The sequence below is a fragment of the Dreissena polymorpha genome, chromosome 1 (assembly GCF_020536995.1).
Source record: "Dreissena polymorpha isolate Duluth1 chromosome 1, UMN_Dpol_1.0, whole genome shotgun sequence".
Lineage (NCBI taxonomy): Eukaryota > Metazoa > Mollusca > Bivalvia > Myida > Dreissenidae > Dreissena > Dreissena polymorpha.
Window position 1 is genome coordinate 63,091,071 of NC_068355.1, and position 22,631 is coordinate 63,113,701.

At 34.4% G+C, this 22,631-nt stretch overlaps 3 protein-coding genes across 6 annotated transcripts in view; 2 read left to right on the forward strand and 1 right to left on the reverse strand.

Annotated features, from left to right (window-relative positions):
• LOC127832026 (transcription factor Sox-13-like) overlaps positions 1 to 22,425 on the reverse strand; it is a 169,559-nt gene extending 147,134 nt beyond the window's left edge. For 2 of the 4 annotated variants that reach the window (XM_052357239.1, XM_052357188.1), the window contains exons 1-2: positions 22,328 to 22,425; positions 21,573 to 21,645 (exon numbers count right to left, since the gene is read on the reverse strand). The gene's annotated coding sequence lies outside the window, so the exon portion shown is untranslated. Of the gene's footprint in view, positions 1 to 12,259; positions 12,355 to 19,044; positions 19,234 to 21,572; positions 21,646 to 22,327 lie in introns of those variants that run through there. The other 2 variants (XM_052357215.1, XM_052357222.1) reach the window with 2 other exon arrangements.
• Positions 2,525 to 3,257, forward strand: LOC127877615 (uncharacterized). Its single transcript, XM_052423704.1, has 3 exons — positions 2,525 to 2,617; positions 2,773 to 2,850; positions 3,099 to 3,257. Exons 1-3 carry the CDS (start codon positions 2,525 to 2,527, stop codon positions 3,255 to 3,257), a joined length of 330 nt encoding a protein of 109 aa, XP_052279664.1.
• On the forward strand, positions 16,241 to 16,684 carry LOC127877679 (dentin sialophosphoprotein-like). The gene has a single exon (XM_052423825.1). The coding sequence runs from the start codon at positions 16,241 to 16,243 to the stop codon at positions 16,682 to 16,684; it is 444 nt and encodes a 147-aa protein (XP_052279785.1).
• Positions 22,426 to 22,631: the final 206 nt, after the last annotated feature.

The window sequence follows — 22,631 nt, forward strand, 5'->3', positions numbered from 1 at the left end:
CAAATTTAATGCAAATTACTTTGTCCTGATTAATCCTGTACAGTTGTGTGCGAGACTGACTGGTTATCAAAGAAAACAATCATCCACAAGGTTTTTGAGTCAAACATTTCAGAAGGCGAAATCTCTGCAATAAAACTACATATAACGGCTTTCTTACAAAACTGCAAAACATGATTAAATCCATGAAACTGCAACCCAATCCAGCCAGTTTGGGTAAAGAGATCAGGCATAGAACATGATTCTTAGATGACACAAATGACAAATTCTTCAAAGGCCCACAACTCATTTATCTGCACCAAATCCACATACCAGGACAATTGCAAATGAAGAGTACAACTAGACTTGTTACTGATTGATCTTATGCCGAATAGTCCAAATCCATGCAGGCATCCTTGGAAATGCAGATTATAAGCACACCTAGCATCCCATCCCATCATCAAATCACCCCACCACATCCAATCATCCCATCCCATTGTTCCATCACATCATACCATCCTATCTAAACATTCTATCCCATACGATCAACCCGCCCCATCCTGTTATCCTATCTAGTCCCCGTGTCCCATCCTTCATCCATCCTTCATCCATCCTACCATCCATCCTACCATCCATCCCAGCTGATTCCTGTCGCATCACATCCATCAGTCCATCCATGAATCAATCCATCCATCAATGCATTCATGCCATACCATCCCATCCGTCCATCAATCTATTCATCCATCCACCCATCCATCCTTCCATCATCCCATAAATCCATCCAATCCATCACATCATGTGCCTCCGTAGCTCAGTGGATAAGGCGTTTGCGTTGAAATCTAAAGGTCCCGGGTTCGATCCCGGGTCGGGGCACATACATGCCAGTCATGTTTCAGCGGAATGCTGACTGACAAATAAAGGCTTAGCCCGGCATTAAGACGTTAAAAAAAAAAAAAAAAAAAAAACATCATCCCATGCAACAAGGAGTTGAGATGCATGTAAATAGATCAAAATAAATTGTTAACAGAGACGTATTGTTGACACCACATCACAAGCCATTACAGTTAATAACAAAAAGTTGCGTAAATGATGCACGCCTAGTGACATAAATGTAGTCACCCATGAAATAATATGAGTTATAAATGGATTGCCTCTTAAATAAACAATTTGAAAGGATTGGTTTATCTTATTAATATTTAAATTCTGTCATTAAACGTGTCTGGGACCAACAGCAAAACCATCAATAACAGCAATAACATTATCATCAACAACACAAGCAACCAGAACAGCAACAGCAGCAACAACTACCACTACAAAATAGTTCATTTAATAATACAACTTACTTCTACAATTACAAGTAACATAATTGATCTTTTTACATTCTAAAATGTAAAGCCAACTAGCAAGCAATATAATCAATCTACTTGCAAAAGCTGGACTTCTGCAATAAAATTCTTAGTATTATTCACCCTTGCCAAGAAATATTGCCAGTATTTATTAATAAGCAGTTTTGAGAAATAGTATTAAGAAAGTGACTTCCTAACAAACCTGTATCGCTGTAGACCATAAAGTTGTACTTCATTTAAATCAATCTTAAATTTAATTAATCTTTAGACTTCGAAGAATAATATCATTGTTACATTTGAACTTTATTATTTTTTCTTAAATTGCTAATTATTATTAATATTGTCATCTAGGGTGAGTAACTATATAACATACTATTATTTTTTCTTAAATTGCTAATTATTATTAATATTGTCATCTAGGGTGAGTAACTATATAACATACCGTTTAAATACTGTGGCTGTTCCTTGAGAATGAATGAATCAAAGCACAATGTAACTCCATTTCAAGATATCTGAATAAAAATGAAAGCCCCTTTGGTGACAGAAAGAAGCAGAAACGTGTGTACAAGGCATCGTCTCGTTATTGTCGGCCTATAACATACAATAGCGATTCATATCCCATAATTATGTGCAGCATCTTGTGCTTTTGTGCTCCATTTTCTTACAAACATGCCCCTATTGTTCACTGAAGGCTGCTCCATATAAATGTATTGTTAAGAATTAATGAAGTCGCCTTAGTGCTGCTATGTGACTTTCTTCCTTTTTGCAGATAATAATAATAAATACAATTACAACATATTGTGGCAATATTAGATTTGCCACTGGCTTTACAGTTTTCTGCTTTGTTAAAATACAATTATTGAAGGCACCGCATGTGGTTTTGTTACATTACAACATAATGTTTGGTACATGCAATCTCTGACATTACAACTCTGTTCATCAAAAAGGGATTAGAGAACAAATGATGAAAGACCAACCATGGGCAACAAACAAACATTAAAAAACATAGCATTGATATATTACAAAAGCAGCATGAGTCAGCACATAACAGCTTGGAAGACATTGCTCTATGTTTCATAATGCAAGAAGTAAATGCTATATCACTCTTGCTACATCAACATAATAAAACGTTACTTTTACTGCTACTGTTGCAGCTTATGCTATTCGCGCAGCCTTCACTACTGCTTTTTCTGCTTCTTACGATGCTATTGTTTGTACTGTTTCTTCTGCTGCTACTGCCTGTACTGCTACTTCTGTTGCTACTGTTTAAACTGCTTTTTCTGCTGCTACTGTTTGTACTGCTAATTATGTTACTGTAGCTGTTTGTACTGCTACTTTTGTTGCTACTGTTTGCACTGCCACTTCTGCTGACACTGTTTAAACTGCTACTTCTGCTGCTACTGTTTGTACTTCTAATTCTGTTGTTACTATTTGTATTGCTACACTTCAGCTGCTACTGTTTGTAGAGCCACTTCTGCTGGCACTGTTTGTACTGCTACTGTGTGTACTGCTACTTCTGCTACTGTTTGTACTGCTACTTTAGCTGCTGTACTGCCACTAGCTGCTACTGTCTGTACTGCTACTTTAGCTGCTGATGTTTGTACTGCCACTTTAGCTGCTACTGTTTGTACTGCTTCTTTAGATGCCACTGTTTGTACTGCTGCTTCTGCTACTATTTGTACTGCCACTTCTGCTGCTACTGTTTGAACTGCTACTTCTGCAGCTACTGTTTGTACTTCTAATTATGTTGCTACTATTTGTACTGCTACACTTTAGCTGCTACTGTTTGTACTGCTACTTCTTCTGCTACTGTTTGTACTGCTACTTAAGCTGCTATTGTTTGTACTGTTACTTCTGCTACTGTTTGTACTGCTACTTCGGCTGCTACTGTTTGTACTGCTACTTAAGCTGCTTCTGTTTGTACTGCTACTTTAGCTGCTACTGTATTTACTGCCAATTTAGCTGCTACTGTTTGTACCGCTACTTTAGCTGCTACTGTCTGTTCTGCTACGTTAGCTGCTACTGTTTGTACTGCCACTTTAGCTGCTACTGTTTGTACTGCTACTTCTGTTGCTACTTTTTGTACTGCCACTTTAGCTGCTACTGTATGTACTGCCACTTTAGCTGCTAATGTTTGTACTGCTACTTCTGCTGCTACTGTTTGTACTGCCACTTTAGCTGCTTATGTTTGTACTGCTACTTTAGCTGCTGCTTCTACTAGTAGTAGTAGAAGTAGCAGAAGTTGCAACATTTCGTTCATGATATGATAACCTTGAAACATTTAGTTTCTAACTACTTACCTTATGTTTTCCGTATTTCAGTAAAACTTTTTTACACTGGAAACCTTTTGATTTTATAAGATATTCTGACTCCAGATCAAAGAAAACAAAGCTGTATTTCACCTGAGCTGCTTAACAAAGAATAATTATGCACCATTAGTAATGTTTAATGCATTGAAAATAAGCAATGGCTCTATACCATGGGTTGACAATGCCTGATCTGTGTTGTTCTCATATTATAATCGAATCAAAAATAAATCACACAGAATTATTCTCATTTCTTCAAATGACATCTCTTCTTTATGTATAACATCAAAGTAATCCTACAGGCCGGAAATTGTAAACAATGATATGAAATAACAATGCATTCTGAAAAAAAAAATTATTACAAGCATTTACCTTCTTCTAGGAGACGGAATATATTATCATTTCACTCTTTTGTGCCTTGTGAGGCTTAGAAAACTGTGTAAAGGTTGACGGTTTTTTAATTAAAAAAAATACTTTTTATATGGTTTGAGAAGAATTTATTGAACATTTAAATTTTGTTAAATTTTGTTCAACATGTAAATTAGTTGTATGCTATTTTAATTCATAAAGCTGTCAGATTAATTCAGTGGTTCATATGCATTATTTATTTATACATAACTTTGTTTACTCCAGAGAAAGCATCCTCCACATTGAAAGTGCAATTAAAAGTGTGCAGCATATTATCTCAACTACATTATAAAGCATATTTCTGTCTTTTATGGCTTTGATACCGAAAAACTAATTAGTTATTCCATGCTCTTAAGACATTAAAACTTAGAAACTTTGAGAATTTTCTTTCATACACTTACTTTAGAAATCAAAATTTCAAAAGTTAAAGTTACGCATTGCTCCATCGGCTTAATTGTGTTGATATGAAACATATGAGAGGTGGAGTCTTGAGTATTATGCAAAGTAGCACATTTAGCCATGTGACTGCCACACTTGGAATGATTAACACTTTTAATCAACAAAAAATCTAAATTTTCTCTACGCTGCAAAGCATTTTCAGTTAATTTAACTTTAATATTGATCTAAACTCCTCCCACCATACAAATACTTATTGCTTACAAGGTTATTTAACAACATTATTATTATGAAAACCCTTAATTCAATACACTAAAAATAATGTAAAAACTAATCATTTTAAAGTACTCTAAGAGTTCTTTTTCATTTCTTACTGGTAACCATGTATCACAGAAAATTTTGGGATGCATATTTAATATGAATGCATTTACTTCAAATGGAAAGAATCCATCACGGGCATTAAGGCTTAATATAACAAGGGACAAAATTGTCACAAAACCAGGCCTGGAGTTCACAAAGCATTTTTGCAATCGAAAATCTATTTTAATTGACATCGATTTTCATTTTGCCTATCAACTACAATGGAAATCCATTTACAATGACAAGCAAAATCGATTTTCGATTGCAAAAACTGTTTTGTGAACACGGGACCAGGTTTTCAATTTGAAAAAAAAGTCTGATAAAGGGAGACAACTGAACTGATTGTTTATAATAAACCCCCTTTGATTCAAAATAAATCTATTTTTAGTTGTGGCGACCTTGACCTTGGAGATATTGACGTAATTCTTGTGTGCGACACACCGTCCAATGATGGTGAACAAATGTGCCAAATGATTTTAAAATCTCACAATGAATGACATAGTTATGGCTCAGACAAGCTCATTTATGGCCATTTTTTATCTTTGAACTCAAAGTATGACCTTGACCTTGGAGATATTGACCTAATTCTTTCGCCCGACACACCGTCTAATGATGGTGAACAAATGTGCCAAATGATTTTAAAATCTCACAATGAATGACATAGTTATGGCCCAGACAAGCTCATTTATGGCCATTTTTGACCTTTGAACTCAAAGTGTGACCTTGACCTTGTAGATATCAACGTAATTCTTTCGCACAACACACCGTCTAATGATGGTGAACAAATGTGCCAAATGATTTTAAAATCTCACAATGAATGACAAAGTTATTGCCCAGACATGCTTGTTCCGCCTGCCAGCCAACCTGCCCGCCCGCCGACATGCGCCAATCTAATAACCAGTTTTTTTCCTTCGGAAAACCAGGTTAAAAAGTAACAAACTAGAATTCAACATGAACAATGAAGACACCCAAGAAGAAGACTCTGATGCACCTATACGACTCTCAGGAACTGCCAGCAAAGCAAGAAAAGGACTATAAGATGTAAGAAGATTCCTCCATGATACTGCATGTACCAACTACCAAGCTTTCTACGAACTTGAAGAATTGGTTGAAAAGGTAGCAAAGGACAAACAAAGATGACAGAATTCATCAACTGGATACCATAAAAACTGTTTATAGGCATGTATATGCTGAATGTTAATAATGTGTATGTATACATTAACAAACAAGAGTGCCAAACTGTCACAAGATACGCCCATTTGAAGGTTTTGGACAACTTGATAACTTTACCATGACCCATATTTGAACATAACCTACACATCATCTAGACACAACTTCTGACCAAATTTGGTGAAGATCAGATGAAAACTACTTTAATTAGGGAACAGACACCATGCTAATTCCTTGAAATGCACTAAGTGACCCCGTGACATAGTTTTTGACATGGCATGACTCATATTTGAACTTGACCTAGATATTGTCTAGATAAAAAAAAACAAGTTTGGTGAAGATCGGATGAAAATTACTTCAATTAGAGAGCGGACAGCATGCTAAATCCTTGAAATGCACAAAGTGACCCCGTGACCTAGTTTTGAACCCGGCATGATCCATATTCGAACTTGACCTAGATGTTGTCTAGATACAACTTCTGACCAAGTTTGGTGAAGATCGGATGAAAACTACTTCAATAAGAGAGCGGACACCATGCTTAATCCTTGAAATGCACTAAGTGACTCTATGACCTAGTTTTTGACCCAGCATGACCCATATTTGAACTTGACCTAGATATCGTCTAGATACAACTTCTCACCAAGTTTGGTGAAGATCAGATGAAAACTACTTCAATTAGAGAGCGGACACCGTGCTCAATCCTTGAAATGCACTAAGTGACCCCGTGACATAGTTTTTGACCTGGCATGACCCATATTTGTACTTGATCTAGATATTGTCTAGATACAACTTCTGACCAAGTTTGGTGAAGATCGGATGAAAATTACTTCAATTAGAGAGTGGAAACCATGCTAAATCCTTGAAATGTGTCCCCGTGACCTAGTTTTGGACCCGGCATGATCCATATTCGAACATGACCTAGATGTTGTCTAGATACAACTTCTGACCAAGTTTGGTGAAGATCGGATGTAAACTACTTCAATAAGAGAGCGGACACCTTGCTTAATCCTTGAAATGCACTAAGTGACCCTGTGACCTAGTTTTTGACCCAGCATGACCCATATTTGAACTTGACCTAGATATTATCTAGATACATTTTCTGACCAAGTTTGGTGAAGATCGGATGAAAACTACTTCAATTAGAGAGCAGACACCATGCTAAATCCTTGATATGCACTAAGTGACCCTGTGACTTAGTTTTTGACCCGGCATGACCCATATTCGAACTTGACCTAGATATTGTCTAGATACAACTTCTGACCAAGTTATGTGAAGATCTGATCAAAAACTACTCCAATTAGAGAGCGGACACCATGCTAAATCATTGAAATGCACTTAGTGACCCCGTGACCTAGTTTTTGACCCAGCATGACCCATATTCGAATTTGACCTAGATATTGTCAAAGATACAACTTCTGACCAAGTTTGGTGAAGATCGGATAAAAACTATTTGAATTATAGAGCGGACACTGCTTGTTCTGCCCGTCCACCCGCCAGCCAGCCCGCCCGCCCACATTCGCCAATCTAATAACCAGTTTTTTCCTTCAAAAAACCTGGTTAAAAACAACAACATGAATATGATTGCATACACAAATTTCAAACTTAAGTTATAACAATAATTATTCTTTCTGGCATACAACAAATTTACTGGTCAAAAAGTTTTTAAAATCTAAAATTGGGTGGTTTAAATGTAATAAGTTAGTGTTTTGGGAGATGAAATATAATGGTTGCTAGATATATTAAGAAATGTGTATTGTAAACATGAACAAAATTAAATTAATCACAGTTGAGATTTGGGACAGTTTACAGTTTTTATCTGTGTCCCCCCCCCCCCACCCTGCTCCAATAGCAGCATCAACAACAAACACAACTTAACATAGGAAGAGTATAATATTATACATAATCAGAAAAAGAAAACAAGAAGTTTATTAGAGGGAAAAGGAATGAAGTAATAGCATTTCAGGTTGCCATTAAAAAACAATTTTGATAGTAAATTTGAGAATGTTGTCCAAGGGGGAGGGGGGGAAGTGTCGAATTTTTGTCTCTGCTCTCTCGCTGAAAACTATTTGTACATGTTAAGTGCTAAATTAGCAGTGACTAAATTGGGTCCTGAAACATTTTAAAAACATGTTCTGTTTTACGATTTGGTGACCTTGAAACCCACCAACCTAATATGCAATCCAAAGTATGACTGGATAAATCTCTGTATAAAACATCATTTCAATAGCTGATTTGTTTGTTAATAATTGAGCTGAAACGTTTTTTTAATATTAAGTAAAATTGACCTTGATTGTGACCCCACCACTATACAATACAAGTTAATTATTGATAAATGGTGTCTAAGTATACAGTTTCATGACAATAGTTTATTTGATTCTTGACTCTTGCATGCAGAACATCACTTATATTAATTACTTTGTCTTGACACCATGCCTTACCCTTATGCAAACACTTGAGCCAGGTCTCAATATAAGGAGTCTAAGACTTAAATGGTATTAAAGTATTTCAAATGCTCCTATAGTCAGACAACAGAAAGAGACCCAAGAAAAATTAGAAATAACTTATGGGCAATTACCCCCTAATTATAAGGTACACGGTTGAGGTCTTGTGCCATGCAAAGCTTTTGAGGAGGTGAAAGAAAAATAAAATTGTAGACGGACAGAAAGACAGTACGTGTGATAACTGTAGAATACTCTCAAAAAATGTGCAGGATTTTAATAAATTAAAATTATACAGTGTAAGCTGTAAAATTAATAATAATAAACTGAAAACGATATAATCATATTAAATAGACTTTTACATAAATGGGTTTGCAACAACATAGAAATCATGAAAAACAGTATAAATATACAAATTCTATCCCAAGTAAATTAATACATAATATTTTAAGTACAATAAACTTGAGGATTTTCCCATGTACATTCCACCATGTAGGAAATTATGACATGCATGCCATAAACATTGTTCAAAGTAAACAACAATTAGCCAATATTGACTCTGTGAACATGGCAAGTATAATACCTCATTTGAAGATAAAATTGTAGACTAATGAGGAAAGTAAATCTAATGAGGACAAAAAAACACGAAATCAAGACCTGAAATTTAAATTTCAATTGAACCTCTATTTAATTTTTTACACCCAACAATACTTGTTGAGAAACCAACCATCTGCGACCAAACAACTTTATTAAATTTTATGAAGTCTTCACTTGTTTATTTGAATTCACGCTACAAAAACTCTTGACAATTGTAAAATAGCATTTAAATTGACTGACTTATTCATCAACTTACAGCTGATTTACTCCATCTGCATAGAGGGCTCCCACTGGCATGAATTTTGCATCAGCCTGAATCTCAATCCGCTTATGATTTATACCTTTTTTTTTTGACACTCGTGGCAGATTTTGTGGGGCTTTTAAGACAATTAACTAGCCACCGTTTTGATTTGAAGACACTTGAAGAAAGGTCACCTCCTTAGGTGTGACCTGCTGACCAATAAACACCCGATGGTTTCAATGGTGACACATTTCCAATATTAAAACTAACACAGAAATAATTCTGATACAATGTTATTTCCATTATTAAGTACATATTGTCTGGTCCCTAACCATGTGAAATGATCACAGTGAAAACAGGATTGTCCATTTTTCGGCGTAGCTGTATACGCCAGCTTTTCACCTTACCTGACCTTTGTAAATATCCAATAAAATTCAAATAAAATTTCCCGCGGCTAGGTCAGAATGAATACACTTCATTTATCCAATAGGCTGATTTGAGCATACGACCAGAACATTGGAAACATGTCCGCGTCTTTGTAACACCGTTTTACTGCGTGTTCAGCATGAAACAACTTTATCTCTAATGAAAAGGCTTAAGGTAGCGCACCCCTAATGGGCACATATCCAAATATAATTTAATTAATTATTTTCCTAGTCAGCATCATTTCACTGAAATACATGCAAATTTGTAGGTAGGCTTTCCATGCTTTTTAAAAAAAATATACCGATTTTTTCAAAAACCACCCTCACGCTCGGCTTTCGTCCAGTTTATTTTCACCCCTGGGATATATAAAAGTTCCATAATTCATTCAAATTTCCAAATATGGGCATGCAGTTGGTGTGTACAGATGCAGTAAAGGTGTTTAAAGTTTAAACAAGATGAAATCAGTATTCTTTTACACACATTTATTTTTTACAAATTTTTATCTACGGAATAGCGCCATGAAATGTAAGTGATTTCAGCCAAGTAAAAATTGGGTCGGATAAAAACAAAGTGTCATAAAATTCAAAATAGTATCATTTAAGTTATATTTTAAACTTAGTTTTTTATAGAAACACTATATACAGCAAAAATACCAATAAATAGACAGATTTACCGTTTACTTTTTGAAATAAAAATAAAAATGCAATATGCATCATTCGTATTTTCAGCAGTAAGTTACCCAATTTAGCCATAACGTTGTTTTAATTTTAAAAATTGAAGGATGTGCATACAATTTTCAACATATTTAACAATAAACATAGCTTATATGCTATATTAAATCAAATTACGTAAGTAAAGAAATAAACGCGTCGCAAAAAGTATGCGATGTCGGCAGGATTCGAACCTGGGCGGGAAGATCTCAAAAGATTTCTAGTCCATCGCCTTAACCACTCTGCCACGACACCTGCACATCAGTGCATCCTTAAATTAGATATCCATAAGTAAACAGGTAAAAAGGCTCGTAGATCTTTGAAGAAATCGCGAAATCGTTTTTTTCAGATGATAATTGGATCAAAGTCAATATTTATAGTGAAAAAAATGTATTCTAAATGAATTAGGTAAACACATATCAAAATTCGAAGTTTGAACAAAATAAAATGCATCTCTCGGAAATAACCAATCATTGAAGATCGGCAATGATCGTAAAATAAATCGCGGGAAATCATTAGAGGTGCGCTACCTTAATAGATAGAACAGTTTCACACTCAATCTCGACATCAATACAGTTTGTGCGTGCACCTTTTATTTTCTGAGGATTTCCCACGGGAGAACTTTTGTACTTAAAGGCTATGTTCTCATATTTAGTACTAACTTCCAATATATATTCCTGTCAACATGTTAACATATAAAAGTATAAAGAGCAGTGGAAGCAAGGCCTCACTTTAATGCATTGCATTTCAACCCGCGAGGTATAGGGTCAGTTCACGGCCAGTGTGTGTGAATGTCAGAGTTTATATACAGGTCATCGCTGCGTCTTCACGACTACCTTATGTTCTGACCGGAGTAAAGTAATCGTTATATAATAAAGATGCTATAGCGTGAACTAAGTGAACTGGAATTTTCTTTAGACCAGAAAGATGTTTAATGAAGATATCCAGCGATATAATTATAGTATGTCAATAATAGATTCTTAATGTGTTTTCAACAATACCATGATAAATATTATTTTTAATTAATTTAACAAGAATTATTCCACCATATTGACTAATGTATTAAGTATGACCGCAATGATTGTCGATACTGTTAATAATCAAATCAAATAGCAATGCCCGACAAACCACTTAAACAGGTTTGTTCGAAGAACGCGCGTATAAATATTTAAAATATGTACGGATACTCCAACAAATCCCGGGGGTGACTAGAAGCTGATACTTGTCACCTAGGGTGACTTCAAGCTGATTCTAGTCACCCTCAAAATCAGCATAAAGTCACCCATAAAGTCACCCTCAGCAACAATTTTATTTTTTCAACAAAAAAAAACATGACTTGGTTATTCATATGTTTGAGAATCATTGAAAATCATTAAATAAAAGGTGCACTCACAAACTGTATTGATGTCGAGTGTTAAGTGTGAAACTGTTCTATCTATCAAGCCTTTTCATTAGAGATAAAATTGTTTCATGCTGAACACGCAGTAAAACAGTGTTACAAAGACGCGTTAATGTTTCCAATGTTCTGGTGGTATGCTCAAATCAGCCAGCGGACTAAATAAAGTGTATTAATTCGTTTCTAGCCGCGGGAATTTTTTTTTGAATATTATTGGACGCTTACAAAGGTCAGGTAAGGTGAAAAGCTGGCTTATACATTTGGCTCCGCCGAAAAATGCCACTTATTAGATTGACTATGGCAACTGAATAAGCATCATATATACATTGGTTTCAATTTTTTTAATGAAGGCAATTTAAATTAAACTTTATGCTCTCTTACAATTACATCATAAGAATCTTTATTTGAAGCCCTAAACGTGTGACAGACATTGTTTTTTTTGTTACTTTACTTTAAATGAAAAAAGGTGAAAATACAAACTAGTTTTACCTTATTAGTGCTCCAAATTCATGTTTTATTTGTTTAAATTTCTACTCTACTCTTAAATCCCATGGACAGCTTACTTTATGCTTCCATGCACTTGTAAATTTCACTATTTACAATTGTTCTGTCACGGGTAAGTGATTCTATGATAACATAACATACCTCATATCATAATAATAGCAAATCATCTTTTAACTGCCTCATTTAGGCGTCTAAAAGCTATTTGAGGTTTTAATGATCAGTAAATCAACAAACAATCTAAAAGGAACTAGTTTAGGATTGCTATACCATTATTAAATATCATTGTAATGCACCCGATTTATTTATCATATTTATGACATTGTTTACAGCTGCTAATCAAGCCTATATTTCATCATTGTTTCAATTTCCTTTGATTCAAAATGTTTCAGAGCCGCACAAATTCAATTTTAAAACATAATACTTAAAGTTACATAGAAACATTAAACCGTAGTTACACTGTCATGATTTTTGTGAAGCAAATAATCATGGGTGCGTGTGGTTAATCATGAACACAAATTTACTGACATCTGTGTGATTATTATAGCATCTTGGTAAACTTTATTTATTGTTAAGTTCTTTAACAGTTTTTAACTTCCCAAAATATTTCCGTTGTCATTATGTCATAATTATTTTTTAATAAGAAGGTAAATCTAAGCAGCATTATAGTAAAATCTGCATTATTGAGGCATTCCATATCATTATGATTAATGGTGATACATTCCAACATAAAATACTAAATTAAGTTAGCGTACATTTTGGTATGTACTCTGTAACGACTGCTATGCTGCTGCAGCTTAACCCTTTGCATGCTGGGAAATTTGTCGTCTGCTAAAATGTCGTCTGCAGAATTTCTAAAATTAGCATTTTCTTCGATTTTTTCAAAGAATACTATCAGAATAGCAAACAGTTTGGATCCTGATGAGACGCCACGTTCTGTGGCGTCTCATCAGGATCCAAACTGTTTGCAAAGGCCTTTAAAATTCGGTTCCCGCACTGAAAGGGTTAAGTGTCTGCTACAACTGTCATTACTACCCACTAACATATGGCACACCAAAGGGGTTGAAACTTGAACTTCTGCTGCAGCAGAAAAAAATGCTGCTCGAGCAGCATCTAGATGCTGGTCCAGCAAGAATTTACTGGTCTGGAAGCAGCAAATTCCTGCCCAAGCAGCATTTTTTTCTGCTGCAGCAGAAAAATACTGCTTGACCAACATTTATTTTTAGAATAATGGCATCAACCAATCAGAACTCTTGTTATATTTGCCATTTGCTGCAAACCTGGTTTGTTTGGAAAAATGGCTGCCACCCTGATGGTGCCTTTTTCACATCTTCTGCAAGTTTATGTGACGACCTGTTTAAAGTTTAACATTTTAACATGCAGTAAATGCTTTATATTTCGGCTGCAAACCAGTCGATAAAAAGTTTTGGTCAATTGCTAAATAAGAAAATCGATCATTAATGTCTAAAGGCTGTTAAAAACTTTTGTGGAAATTACGATGATGACTTATAAGAATGGGTGCGCAAGTTTAGGTTCTCTGTTTCTATCGATTTACATGCTTAATGATTCTTAATTATTGCTGCTCGCAAGTGTAGGTTCTCTGTTTCTATCGATTTACATGCTCAATGATTCTTAATTATTGCTTCCGACACAGGTCCAGATGGCCTGTGTTTGTGCCTATCTGGTTACCATTGTCTTCATTTCTAGCTTATGTCGTCCGTTTGTAAGCTCAAATTTGATTGGCTGATGGGTTCATGGGCTTATTCTAAAAATGTACACAAGTCATCATGATGAGGCTAAATTATATTGGATTATAGTGAAGCATGACAATACAAAGCTATTTGTAGGCATATCACATAGTTAGGCATAAGACTTACTGCCTATTTGCAGGCATATCACATAGTTACGCATAAGACTTACTGCCTATTTGTAGGCATATCACATAGTTACGCATAAGACTTACTGCCTATTCGTAGGCATATCACATAGTTACGCATAAGACTTACTACCTATTTGTAGGCATCACATAGTTAAGCATAAGTCTTACTGCCTATTTGTAGGCATATCACATAGTTATGCACAAGACTTACTGTCTATTTGTAGGCATATCACATACAGTGCATCTTGTGCTTGCGACCACTTGAATTAAGCGACTTTTGTCTTATGCGATCACTTTAAATCCCGCCCGAGCGTTTCAACTAAATTTTCATATTGTATTAAGTGACTTTTGTCTCACGCGACCAGCGACCGCCGATTTTAGTGTATTTTGATGCCCGAGTCTTGAATTAAGCGACCGCTTTAAGGTAAAATTGGTAAATCTGTTGACCGTTCAGGTACAAATCAGTGTTGATTGTTTATCTAAGCCGATAACATGAACGATCTCATCTTTGTTTTAATTTCACACCGGCCATTTCCTTTGTCTCGATGACCGGTTCTGACCGGTGTTAATGCTGACTGCGTATCAATTTTTGGTGTTGAATAATACAGTGAGGTATTGCCAACAGTCTACGGGTTAAAGAGTTTACTATCTGGGACGTTAAGTGACAAATTTGATCGCCGATTTAATTGGAGAAAAATGCGCCGACGCTACAAATATTTTCACAGTGTTCTCGAGAGGTGTAAAAAATAAACTATTAATCAGTAACATGTAGCGGAATCGGTTTATTAAAAAATGTAATTGTTATTATGCTTATTAGTTTGTGTTAGCAAATTTTCAAATCAGGCGTGTTTATTTAGTTTTAAATCAAGGTGTTTTATTGATTTCCCTATGTACCATAATCGAGTCAGATGTATAGAAGCTTACATGCAGAAATTAAAATGTCAAAACGAAAAGTATTAACGTTAAATGAGAAAATTTGGGTATTGGAAGTGTAGAAGAGTAAAAGTGCACGTACATTTAATCGCGAATGAGTTTGGAGTCGGAAAAAAACCCATTCTCCGTGCAAACCATTTACGTTGTATTTAGAATTAGAGAGAACAAACACAACTTATTTTAAGTAAAAAATTGTTTTATTCATTTTATTTATATTTAGATTCATTTGATTACAAAAGCAGAAATCGGTGTGTCAAAAGGAGATAATCCGATATCTGGATTTAAAATCAAAGGATCGCATTCATCACAAATGGCCTTTTTTTAATTTAAAGACCATTTTATTAAGAGACCACTTTTGGTTACTCCCTTTAGTGGTCTCTAAATACAAGATTGACTGTAGTTACGTATAAGACTTACTGCCTATTTGTAGGCATATCACATACTGCCTATTTGTAGGCATATCACATAGTTACGCATAAGACTTACTGCCTATTTGTAGGCATATCACATAGTTACGCATAAGACTTACTGCCTATTTGTAGGCATATCACATAGTTACGCATAAGACTTACTGCCTATTTGTAGGCATATCATCTTGATTCTTCTCAATGCAAAGAACTGTAAGGGAAACTTTAACAGTTCCGTGAATTCAATGCTTCCATGCCTCATACCTGCGACTGGCCTACAACAACCATACCAGATTGTATCACAGCTAGATCCATAGTCCTAGCCTTGTCTTGGGCATACATAGAAAGATCTCCATATAACAACAACACTGGCCATACATAGATCTTTTACCTACAAGAACATTAGGCAGACTAACAGTGATCCTTATCCCACAAAAACTGTAGGCATACTTAGAAATAGTCTTGTCCTACAAAAACTATAGACATAGTAAAAAAAAGATCCTTGTCACATAAAAGCGGTAGGCAAACTTTAATAAAAGATCCTTGTCCAACTTGAACTGTAGGCATAAACAAGAAAGATGCGATATGACACTCTTCATTTGAATTCATTTCAATTAAAACACCAGTGATCAAAATCCGAACATAAAGAACAGGGCTTTAACCCAATACAATATAGGAAAATGTTATATGATTCTTTGCATTATATGAAATGCTCCATAAAGACTTCTCAGATTGATTATGATGATTGTAATGGTGGTGATGGGACTGCTGCTGATAATGATGACACAGAATGATGGTCACAGTGATGCTGCTGATAATGATGACACAGATGGTCACAGTGATGCTACTGATAATGATGACACAGATGGTCATAGTGATGTTGCTGATAATGATGACACAGATGGTCACAGTGATGTTGCTGATAATGATGACACAGATGGTCACAGTGATGTTGCTGATAATGATGACACAGATGGTCACAGTGATGCTACTGATAATGATGACACAGATGGTCACAGTGATGCTACTGATAATGATGACACAGATGGTCACAGTGATGTTGCTGATAATGATGACACAGATGGTCACAGTGATGCTGCTGATAATGATGACACAGATGGTCACAGTGATGCTACTGATAATGATGACACAGATGGTCACAGTGATGCTGCTGATAATGATGACACAGAATGATGGTCACAGTGATGCTGCTGATAATGATGACACAGATGGTCACAGTGATGCTACTGATAATGATGACACAGATGGTCACAGTGATGTTGCTGATAATTATGACACAGATGGTCACAGTGATGTTGCTGATGATGACACAGATGGTCACAGTTATGTTGCTGATAATGATGACACAGATGGTCACAGTGATGCTACTGATAATGATGACACAGATGGTCACAGTGATGCTGCTGATAATGATGACACAGATGGTCACAGTGATGCTGCTGATAATGACAACCATGCTGCTGTCTATACTTCTGCTGCAAACAATGATGACTGCTATTATAATGATGATAATCATTATCATTTGGAAGAAAAGAATGCAAAGATCAAAGGAAACAATAATTACTGACTTTGGACGATAGCGTATGGCAATATAAGCCAATGATTTGAATTAACGCATAATGGGCGCTGGTGTGAGCTCTCAAATAATATAACCGTTTTCAATAACGCGTCCACCCACCCATCTACCAACAAACTGTCAAGCTGTGTTACCATTGGATAAACAAAATCAACCAACCCTAACCAACAAAAGAAGAAGAAGAACAACAACCTCCATAACGGCCATAAAGAGGAACAGGGCCTGTGTCTTCATTGGATTAGCATGCTTCATTATCTCTGCTTAGAGGGAAGATGGCCAGCCATTCACTTTCCACAATAACCAGTATTTATTTCTCACACTTCAGGGAATATGGCTCATGAAGCATTCTATAATCTCCTCTTAGTCTGTCTCCATCATAAATGGGACTAAAATACTTTCAATTAAATTTCATATCAATTGCTCACAATCAGATCTATTGGGGAATTATGACAAATTTAACATTCAATAATTGTTCACAATAGCATTAATACATAAAAACATTTCTTCTTCTGAAAACCTGCACAAAAGATGAATTGATTTTTGTTATTAAATCTATTTTTTGACATTATTTGATAGCTACTTGTTGCGCTGTATTGTTGAGTTCCTAATCCATATAATTTAAAATTCAGCGCACGAAAATAAATTTGCATACAAATGACATGTTCGTAATATCTTTTCAAATCACAAAATTGACTTTTTAATAAAGTGATATGAATAGGTTGACACTTGTGTCTAATACATAAATGAAACTTATAAATACAGAGATTGGTTTCTTTTTCTACATTTACATTATTAAATATAGATTCCTCATCAAACAGGTAATAGCAATTATGTTGACATGAAAAAATACAATGTACAAACATTCTAATCAACTGACGAATCAAAAAATGAAATCCTGTATAATAAAAAAACATTAATTTGGTATTGCCCATTTAAGGTATTTTGTAGTTTCATAATTAAAGGGGCCTTTTCACGCTTTGGATAATTGACAAATTTGAAAAAAATTGTTTCAAATTTTCAAATTTTCCTTGAAGTTATGATATTTGTGAGGAAACAGTAATACAGAACAATTACCATGCTCTAAAATATCCATTATGTGCATCTTTTGACGATTTCAAAACCTGAAAATTATAAAGCGTTGCATCGCGAAACGATTGAATAATTTGGAGAATTCTGTTGTTGTATTTTTTTAAACTACAAGAATTGCATATATAAAGTAAAAAACACTGTCAACATGTTATGAGAGCAGAATATGGTCTAGTGGATAAAGCATTGGACTTTTGCTCCATGGCTCCAGGGGTCAGTGGTTCGAGCCCCATCGGGGGGTTACTTTTTTAAATTCTTCAATTGTATTATTGTTTTTTTACTGGAGATTTTTAGACCCAATGTTAACATTTATCAATATAAAGCATTTAATGACAAACTACAATACATGCCAAAATCTGTGAAAAGGCCCCTTTAAAAAACAACAAAATTGGTTACCATATATAACATTTAATATGATTTAGCATATTTTCAATTTAGAATGTTTCCAATGTCAGCTGATGTAGAATGTAGGTATGTACATGATAATGCTATGACACATGCCAAACATCATAATTAATCTGGCAACACTCTTCCAATGCTATTCATACATTTGTTTTTTATTTTCTGTACTAGCAGTAGTGATATTCTCTGTTTTAAAGTGAATGATCAAACTGTGTAAATGCTGAACAACTGATGCTTTTAAATGCGCACATTCAACAGGTTTCGTAGGCCATTCAAACCACGACAGGCGTCTTTCTAGAGATTTTTTTCAAACAAACCCACTAAAAATGTGACAGAGGATTGAGATTTTCAAACAACTTGAAACCTTTTACTTTTATGAAGCCCCAGTAGTTAAAAGATTGTAAGAACCCTAAGTAAGACCTATGTCGACCTGTGATACATTAGACCTATACAACAATGTTTTCCCTACCTTAGAGTCAACACTATTATAATCCCGTTAAGGACACTGACCGAGACCGAGTTTTTTTCCGCCTAATCCCCTGCACTTGTTAAATTGACTTGAATAACTTAATGTTGGGCCTCAGAGTCAACACTCGAGGCTGATGTCCAAATCAAAACCAATTTTCATATCTTATATTATAACAAACACTTTTAACAATGGCATACAATGGTATTAACAAAACTGATATCAGAAAACCAAACATGGACCTTTGTGCGATTATCTTTAGCAAAACAAAAGATTTTAAGTATTGAATCGCGACTCTCGAAAAGCAAACATAAGTTTTAACAATACATTTAAGATAAAAGAACTTCCCTACATCACCATGGAGGAAATGGCATTTCGTTGTAAGACCTATTTCTCTATATCAGTCCTAATAAATGTTTGTGTAAACAATACCCTCATGTGTGCCAACTTCAACAATAGACTTAATTGTGGGCAACATTTCCGAAGTTTTATCTTAAATATGGCGACGGCGATCACAACTGGAATTTTATATATTATCTTTTGCTATATTGTATTTTTGTCACCTGGGTCACCGGCATATGTTTGAAAACTTTCAAGGAATGGCGTCAATGTCTTGTATTTGAAGAAAGACTTTGTCTTAAGAGCATACATTTAATCTCCTAAAGTCACTACATTTGAAATTAATATGAATCCTCTAAGGCTTTAACATGTCAGAAATTTTTCTGAAAAGATAACTTTAAAGTTAAAATAGAAAATGGGCGTTTTTTCAAAAACAATTCAAAAACAATTAATGCAATTTATTAGTAAAATTAAAATCTTTGCAAATACGTTCCTTTATCTTCAGAATTAAATAGATCATCATTGCAAATTTCTTGAAAATGAAAAGATGAGTAAAAAACACGAATGATATGTAGATGTATGTTCTCAATAAAAAAAATAAATAAACAGTACAATTTTTTAAAGAAATTTCAACATTAAGTTCATTTCTCTATTTAGGTCTAAAAATTGAAGGTTAGAAAATATAATACAGAAAACAGTTAAATTCTCAATTTATAAGTATTTGTTTACAAAATACAACAATATGAATATATCACAAGCCTAGTAAATAAGGCTGTAATTTATCCCAATCCAAAACTGGTTTTAAATGTGACCTTCATAGAAATTTTAAACAGATCCTTTGCTTGTTTGGAATATTATCAAGTTGAAATGGGTTTGACAAACGCACCCATTTGTAGACTGCTTATATAAATGGGAATATTAATATTTATTCTTTGTCTATTTTATATTCTATAATATTTTATATATACTACAACACATTTTGTTCAGTGTGTGTTTTCTCAAATCTTATTTCAAACACAATATACATGTACTTTCATTTCATTGATTATATATCCATAAGATTTTTTTCAGCCAATTTAATTACATCTTGCACTATTATGTTTCAGCTGCTGAAATAATATCAGTAGTTAATTAGTAGTTTATAGGTATAAATCATAGATATGTCTCTTTTACACTTGTGGTTGGTGTTTTTCACAGGTTATATGTCTGTGTGTTAGAGGTGTGAAAGGTGTTAAACACAATGAACAATAATTAAAATGGCCAAACATTCATCAATTAAAGTTGTACTAATCGACTAAGTTAAGAATAGGTTATCATTATCCACATATCTGGGCTACGGACTCCATGCGTATAAGTGAATACATGTATGCGTAATTTTTGTATGTATTATCGGTGTATATTGTGTTCAAGTAGTGTAGGTCCAAGGCAGCAAGCTATTGAATGCGATAGTTGCCAAAAATGGCAGCACAGAACATGCGAATCCGTTAAGTACCATGCGTTTCATGATATACTTAATATTTCATAGAAGGTAACTACAGAAATAGTGTCTTTAACAAAATACTTTAAAGAAATTTTAACTAGTAATGCAATACAATTTAATATTTAATTAATTAATGTAGAACTTTCAAGGGTCCGTCCAACAGATAAAGCGTAGTATCAACGCAAAACTATATTTTGGGAAACTACGAGGATTGCTTATATAGCTATAAAATACATCCACACCGTCTATGAGCATGGATGGTAAAGTGGTCTAGACGGGAGGCTTTTTACTCCAGGAATCAAGGGGTCAGTGGTTCGAGCCCTGTTTAGGTTTACTTTTTTTCATTTTTTAAAATTGTATTCTTGTTTTTTTTACAGGAGATTTTTTAGTTCAAATATTTAAATCTATCAATATAAAGCATTTAATGACAAGCTTCAATACATGCCAAAATCTTTTGGACGGCCGCTTTAACACATGTTCTAATATTAATAATGTTGGACAATGTTATTAAAGTATTGACTACAATGCACATTTGATTATTGTAAAATTTATCATTTTATCGTACAACTTATTTAAATTTATGTATGTACATCATATATACACCGTTTATATGTCTAACTATTTGTTAATGAACGCAGTATTGCTATTCCTGCAATGGTTTGAATGTTCTTAACAGTTACAGGGGTTAATGTTTTGTCATTGTAGGCATTACCCAAAACCAGTACTTTGCTGCCATCTTCAACTGACTCCCTATCAGGCGGAGCAAAGTCTCAGCAACAGCCCCGCTTAAACAGATGAGCACAAAATACAAGCCCTGAGCTTGAAAACATGTATTAAAATACAATGTAAATATCATGTAAATATTGAAATGAAATTAAAATGTAAAAAAATAAATAAAAAAAGTTAAAAAACATAGAAGTATGTCTCATTGTTTGCAACTTGTAAAGCTTTTATAAAGTGTGTAAATATTGTAATAAAAATAAAAATATATGTGTATCCGTGTGTGCATATTGTAAAGATTTGATAATGTGTGTAAATATTGAAATCAAAAATAAAAACCATGTGCATACAAATATTTGTTAAAATACATGTTTTTTAAATATTGAAACAAAAAGTAAAAACCATGAATACATCTTTTACTTATGTAAATGTTTGTTATAATTGTGCCTATGGTGTAAAAATATTTTGTGAAAACAATAAAAAGTATTGCACTAAACTCTGAAAGTTTTTCCCATTTGTGTTTATGCATAAATAACTTATCTAGAACCCATTAACACATCAATAGATTGAATAAGGTACGAGTTGACTTAGGTACGAGTTGACTTCCGTGCGAGTTGACCAAACAACGTGCGAGTTGACTTAGGTACGAGTTGACTGTAAACCCTATCTATCGTTACGAGCGCCTCATTATTATTGTATGTGAAGATCTTACACGCAAACAATACGTAAACAAGAAAAACGTGTTACCATGCATGTTTTCAACTTGCATCTATTTTAACTCTAAACATACGCGCCTCAATAACTTGCCTGCAACTTGCACGCGCGCGTCATTTACGGTTACAAATCAATGCTTAGCCTAAGGGACAAAACTTTATTGTGACGTCTGTCAAATAACACATACTAATCTCCCTTTACTAAAGTACGAAATATCGTGTTTCAAAGCATAGTGAATAGGGAACCCTTCTCTTAACCAGTTTTGGCAAATATCTATCAATACTAAAACCGATATTTAAGTAACGTTTGAAACGAGGTCAATATTTCTTCCTAGCAG

Bases quoted from the DNA above. Each gene is read 5' to 3' on its own strand.
- LOC127877615 (XM_052423704.1), top strand. From the start codon at position 2,525: ATGCTATTGTTTGTACTGTTTCTTCTGCTGCTACTGCCTGTACTGCTA. The intron at 2,618-2,772 runs GTACTGCTAATT...GCTACACTTCAG, and splicing joins TTTTTCTGCTGCTACTGTTT to CTGCTACTGTTTGTAGAGCC. The intron at 2,851-3,098 runs GTACTGCTACTT...GCTACACTTTAG, and splicing joins TGCTACTTCTGCTACTGTTT to CTGCTACTGTTTGTACTGCT.
- LOC127877679 (XM_052423825.1), top strand. From the start codon at position 16,241: ATGGTGGTGATGGGACTGCTGCTGATAATGATGACACAGAATGATGGT.